This window comes from Montipora foliosa, chromosome 4, assembly GCF_036669935.1.
Source record: "Montipora foliosa isolate CH-2021 chromosome 4, ASM3666993v2, whole genome shotgun sequence".
In the NCBI taxonomy this organism is placed as follows: domain Eukaryota; kingdom Metazoa; phylum Cnidaria; class Anthozoa; order Scleractinia; family Acroporidae; genus Montipora; species Montipora foliosa.
The window spans coordinates 33,561,597-33,568,214 of NC_090872.1; the positions used below are offsets into that span (position 1 = coordinate 33,561,597).

The following is a 6,618-nucleotide window of genomic DNA, read 5'->3' on the forward strand; positions in this document are numbered from 1 at the left end:
TGACATAAAGAAAATTTGAATTTGAAGTTATTTGCGCGCGCTGACTGGAAGGAACCCGGGTGTAAACGTTCAAAACAAACATTATTTCGATTTCACTAGCGCGTGTAGATTTTGGGAGTTTATAGGAAGGCAAAGTCGGTATTAAGTCCTCCCGGATGTAACGTTTTGTGTTTGAAAATCATCCTGGCTTAGGAATGTCCTTGTCATGCAAAATGTCGACCACCGGGAAGATCGGTGTTGGTTTGTGTTGAACGTAAATGTTCTCTGAATCGATATCCCTGTCGCCTTCCTATCTCTTCGATGTATACCTTTGTGCAGGTACGACGTTTGATGAGATATACCACGTTGTAGCTTGTACAGGTGTACTTGGAATTGATGGTGATGTGTCCCACAGGAGTGTTGCTCGTAGGTGAAGCATTGTTGTGGGCGCAAGTATTGCACCGCAATCTTCGACAGAAGCAGTTGTAATGTTTAAATAACTTCTCACCAAGGAGTCACGCAGGTTCTTGTGGCGACGATACGCAAAGAAAACTCGTACTGGTTGGTAAATGTCTCTAGTGTCTGGGTCATCTCGCAGTGCGTTTGTGGGATGGTACGTTGACACCAGAGGGATGGTAGGTTGAGCATCGGGTACATCTGAACGCACTGAAATGATGGCGTCACGAGGGATAGCTGATACTCGTTCTTGCGCTCGTTGAACCACAATTGACGGATAGCCACGGTTTCGAAAAAAGCTCGCCATTTCTTTGCTTTTGTTTTCAAAGTCATTCCCCTCACTGCAGATGCGTCGTAAACGGAGCAACTAACTATAAGGGACGGAATTCTTACAAAGAGCAGGGTGAGAAGATGTGTAATTCACGTAAGAATGAGTGTCAGTTTCCTTGTAGTGGATGCTGGTTAGGAGACGATCAGATGTTGGCTTCAAACGAAGTTCAAGAAAAGGCAGCTGCACATCCGAAATGACCCTGGTAAAATTGAGGCTGGGATGAAAATCGTTGACGAAGTGCGCAAATGCACTTTACTTACCAATGACAATATTGCTTAATTTCTAGTCGTGCCCTCCTGTTGCATATGTCATTTTCACCTGTGATTCGAACGTTTGTCAGTAATATTGACAATTTTTCAATTTTGTATGGAAACTATACAAATTTTGCCATGATTCAAATCGGAACTATTGATTTTATGGCGGAGCATTATACTCATAGGAACCCTTGAGTTCCTTTTCTCATGGTAATCATGGCTAGTGTACACACCACGAAGTTGCAAAAGGAGCTACAGGTCATAGAGACCAATGGAAATAGCAGTTTGGATTAAGTGTATTATTACTCTTTCTTAGTGGTGAATTCGGTATGGAATTACTTTAAAATATGTTTTAAGAAGAATATTACAATAAATTAAAGAACTTCATTTTGTTCTACTAATTTGCCTAAAAAGACACTTTTTGTTTATATGCTTCATTATTTTAGCAAAGGGTTATGTTTCCTTTACGTGCTTTTCAGGTTGCGGCGCCAGCTCTTGCTCAAGGTATGACGTTTTTAAAGATAACACAATTTGGACAGCAGCCCAAACAGAATGTGGCGGTGATCTTGTCGCAATGGAAAGTGAAGAAGAATGGAATTTTTTGAAGTCTAAAGTAAAGCAATGGTCATATCAAAATAAGTATGGTCAACGGTGGCACATTGGTTTAAGGAAGCGGTCTGATAAATGGTGTTGGACAACTAGAAAAGATACTTGTATGGAGGTCAAAGTTGCACCACCGAGATGGAGTAGTGGAGAACCTAACAATCTACAAAAGGAACACTGTGTTGAGATGCTAAAAGATGGATTTTACAACAACATAGAATGCAGCCGTAATGGTGTAGACACAGGATATATCTGTGAGCGAAAAATTGGTAAATGACGTAACTTTTCATACTTTTTGTCTATTGAAATATCATTGAGTCAATCGTTCTTCATTCCCTTGGTTTGTTCGCTAGTTCGTTCACAAAAAAGAGAAAAGTGGCTGTTTTCGTTTGATTGTTTCGTCCTTTGTTCTTGAGCTCCTTTTGCTATAAGATGTCTACTCCGATAGCTTTTCCCTCATTCGAGTTGTCCAGAATGGGGCCATGGCCTTCTCAGTCATGCTTCAAGCAAAACTCATCACCTCGAGCATCCAGGAAAGAATGCTGATGGATATATAAAATAACGATACCATGTCTGTGTTACAGGTTAAATTTAAATTCGGGTTCAAATGATTTCAACCTAAGTCATAATTATTCTAACCTAGGTTGAAATTGAAAGTAGTAAACATTAACAAAATTAAATTAGTTATTAGCAACTACGTGTATATTGGTAAGTAAACATGTGCTGGAATTAAAGGGGGATGTGGTTAGTACACAGTCTAAACACTGATTTTAAATGGTTAGCATTTATGTTGGGGTTAGGCATACTGTGCATGATAACCAATTCTTATTTTTAATTTAAGGAAAAAAACGAACCCTCTGCTTAAAGTAAATTTCGAAAATAAAATCAGCTTTTTTACAGTTCCAAACATTTTTCAACGGTTAAAACGCATTAAAAAGCGTATTTTCGGATTCCTGTGCTTTTTGACCGAACGAAGTGGTATATCGAAGTCCTGGGCTGATGACGTAGTGGGAGTAACTCACTTCGCGTTCACGCGCTAAATACTACTGACACAGTGTAAGTTCTCGCTACAGCACATGTCCCAGTCCCCCTTCGCGCTTGATCAAATCTGGGTTCCTGGACTTAAAATGAGCCAAAAAAACTGAACACGTGGACTCCTCAAATAATTTCTGAAAACAATTATTGACGTACCATTATTTTTTTCTTCTAAGAGCCTGCTTACAAGGAGGGACACCCTACCAGAAGGGTCAAAACATAGCCTTTCTTTACATGCAAACTTCACAAGAGCAAGGGTCAGCCCGGAGATAGGGATAGCGTCATGCCGCTTCTTGTGCCTTTGTTCACGACCTTGTAATAGTCCTGTCGGACGCTTTTTTTTTTTCTTTGATTCGTTGATACCCACCTCGTATCTTTGCTTTTTGGGCTTCTAATTCTTTTCGGTATTCTTCGTACTCGCTGGCATCCATGTCTTTTATATCTTTGCCCGGTTCTGAGACACTTTCTTGGCCAAAAACGTCAGGATAGTCAATGGCCACGCAGCGGCGTCCTTCTGTACACAAGCTTGCTAGGTCGGCTTTAAAGTCGGTTGTGTTGTACTCGCACTGCGTTTTGAATTTTTTTACGTACTTTAAAAGCAACCTCGGCAACTGTGGGTGACCAGGCAAACTTCTTAGGCTTTTCTTGGCAATACTGGATAGCTTGTAGGCTTATCTTTTCTTTTGGCGGTCTCTGACGGTTGTTGTTTGGACGCCGTCTCGTCAAAGGCGTCGAAGAAATCGGAGGCGCTCTTTTACATCTTATCACTTTGACGCTCATTTCCGATAGCTTGTGCTTGATATCTTCGAAGATATGAGCATGAGACGCCATTTTGTTTTTGTGATCGAAGATCTGGCTCGCCAAATACGTCATTTGACGTATTTAGATGCAGTTCGAGATAGCCCTCCCCCTAGGGTCACCCTACCTTAAAGCCTAGGAGGCCTAGGAGGCCTAGGAGGGTCACCCTACCTAGTTGATAGGGTAACCCTATGCTTAGGGTGACCCTATCTCCATGTACACAGGCCCTAAAAGGTAAAGAAAATGGGTGATAGACACTTCATCACAAATCAAATGATCCCTATGATCCCTAACCCTAACCCTAAACCCTATGTAAAATATCCATACCATGTCTATTCTCTTAGGTTAATATCCCGACAGTCAAACTGAATTAATCGGTCAGTGCGAACACGTTTGTCTCACTTCTGATTTCAGATTGCAGCAACTCTGATACTGGAAACAACATTTTCAAGAGTCCAAATACAACTGAACCCAAAGAAGGGGACCCAACAGGTACCAAGGCCATAAACACCTTCATTTCTAGCACAAAGGTCGCCAAAGGTGAAAAGACCATGTATTTTGGCGGGTGTTTCTGGTTCACGTAAAAAAAAAAAAAGGTCGATATGTTTTGTTTACCATTCGTTTAAAGGCTGATCGCTGATCGCAGATCGCAGACCATCGCAAAGAGAGCTGTTTCCATATAATAGCAGACGATCGCAAACGATCGCAGAGCCGACTGTAGCCATACGATTTGTTAAGCGAAAATGTCAAATGTACACGCGCGTTATGCTCGCGGGAAAATGGCAGCAAGCAACATGGGCATCGACGAAGAAATTTTGCTGCAAGCACATTTATTTCTTCTTTTAGTCCTGGAGCGACGATATCGTCAGCTTCAAAACCGAATGAAACATCGGTTTTGGGTTAGAAAAATATTCATGAAGATCCAGAAGGTATCGTCTTCAACCGCTTCAGATAACGACCATACGCAGTTCTTATGTTGCGGAATTTGACCTCTGCCTCCGCCGCCGATAAATAAAAGTTCTCGCCAATTTTTCCCAACAGTTAGCCTTTTTGTTTTTGTCTTGGAAATCTTTACTGTGATGGTTGTAAAAGCAGGCACAACATCCTCCATAAATTCCTCGTTAGTAACGTTACCATGTTCAATACTAGCCATGTTTGCAAAAAATGAGCGTTGCCGTAAACGAACATTCGGGCTTTGTGGCTAAGAAGCGTTGAATCATGGGTCAGAATTTAAAAAAATATTATGGGATACGTTTTGATTCCAGATCGCAGAACTTTGGTTTCTTCCATATGATCGCAGGATCGCAAACGATGGCAGACAATCGCAGACGATCGCAGCAGTGTGTTTCCATTTCATCATAGACGATCGCAGAACTTTCTGCGACCTGCGATCATAAGGAAACCAGCCTTAAAATGTCCTGGTTGTCGCGTCGCGCTAGGTTGGATTCTAGTTATAAATAGGTATGAAATAAAGCAGGAGCCCCGATATAAGCATAAAACGTGAGAGAAATTTGCAAGTTTTGACATAAATTAACGATTTCAAGTGTTCTTGCCATTCAAATACAAGACACAGCTATGTGTTACAGAGATTTTTGCATTGCAAAAGGAAAAGAAGCGACAAGAACACTAGCGCAAATTATTATATCCATTTAATCGTTGTAAACCCTCCTCAGTTTTAATGTGAGTACACTCGGCCAAGAGCCAAGAAGCATCAAAAACCAATACGAAACACGAAAAAAGTTGAAACCGGCAACGGAATTTCCATTCGGAACGTCCCAACCGGGGAAACAGGAATACCTTTATAAACTTTCTGCTTGTTCCGGTAATTTTCCAGTGAGGCAAATCCCAACTGGATACTCGTACCGCTTATTCTACGAAATTATTATGCAACCAGGCAAATTTAAAAAGAGTAAAAGCGAAAACCAAAAACACGATTTACATGCTGCCAAAGCCCACAATGAGCTAGTTTCGGGGAATACAGACATTATAGCATGTAACTAACCACTGCCGATATCTTGTTAACCATTGAGGGACTTAAGACAGTCCTTCCACTCCCTGTGATCTCACTCATTTTGTTTTGGAGACAACAATGCACAAATAGAACAATAAATGGGGCTACGGACGAAACTTTTAGAAATCTCAGTGGTCGATATATATTGGGCTATTTGCGGCTTTAATCGGTACTTGGTTTTCGCGTTTTCCATGAAGTCAGTGTGTTAACCGTAGTTTGACTGCGGCTTTGGGTTTGATTTCTTGGGGTAGTCCATCACTAGTTTATTTTAGTAATTCATTGACTTCCTCGATTGGGGTAGTTCATGCACTAGGGGTTGGTGAATTGTACCTATTCTGTTTGAAGCCATGAACGGAGGTGAAACATTGTTTCACAATCATAATCGAAAAATTCGTATAACTTGGTGCAGACTTGAGGCCGTAGATTTTAATTAACGTTATCGAAATGAGAGCAGACTGCAAGGCAGAGTGTTGCGGTACACTCTAACCGACAGAAAAGTTAAGCTGCAAAACACTCTTTTAACTCAACTACTTTATTTAACTTAGGTTCTAAGGCCTTAAACCTTAAACCCTTAGACTTTTACAAGGGAGCTATTCCTGAACAACAGAACCTATTGACAGCTAATTTAGCTCACTGTTAACTAAAATTTCAGTCGCCACTGACACAAACACACAGTAAGCCTTGAACCACTTGACTTTAGGGATGAACTGCCGCAGTAGGCAGCCACACAGTAATCAACAATGGTTCACTTCCACAATAGTTCTCTATAACTTCCGTAGCAGATATAGCTTTTCCAAACTGCCGATCTCTTCCGACAACAACCACTAAACTACTCGCTATAGCTAGTTGAGTCCTTATATATATGATCATTTCATAATTTAGAACATTCTGGAAGCTTACAATACAGATATTTGCCTATAGCGTGACCCTAGAAAATTCAAATACTTACATTGCGTGACGTAACGCTCTAGAGGTTTGCAGAAACGTATTCGCTCTCCATACATCCTCCACCTTCGAAAAAAGTAAACTTTGCTAAACTTTCTTGCAACAAAATCATACTCTTACGGGGCAGGCTGCAATAACTTTGTCCTTTCCTTTGATGTGTCTAACGTCTAAAATATATTCCTGTAACAGTAGACTCCACCTTAACA

General features: G+C 40.9%; 1 protein-coding gene across 1 annotated transcript in view; it reads left to right on the forward strand.

Annotated features, from left to right (window-relative positions):
* Positions 1-6,107, forward strand: part of LOC138001245 (uncharacterized) — a 50,912-nt gene extending 44,805 nt beyond the window's left edge. The window contains exons 4-6 of the mRNA XM_068847890.1: positions 1,500-1,892; positions 3,871-3,996; positions 6,013-6,107. Of these exons, the coding sequence (XP_068703991.1) occupies positions 1,500-1,892; positions 3,871-3,996; positions 6,013-6,107 (614 nt within the window). The remainder of the gene's footprint in view (positions 1-1,499; positions 1,893-3,870; positions 3,997-6,012) is intronic.
* Positions 6,108-6,618: the final 511 nt, after the last annotated feature.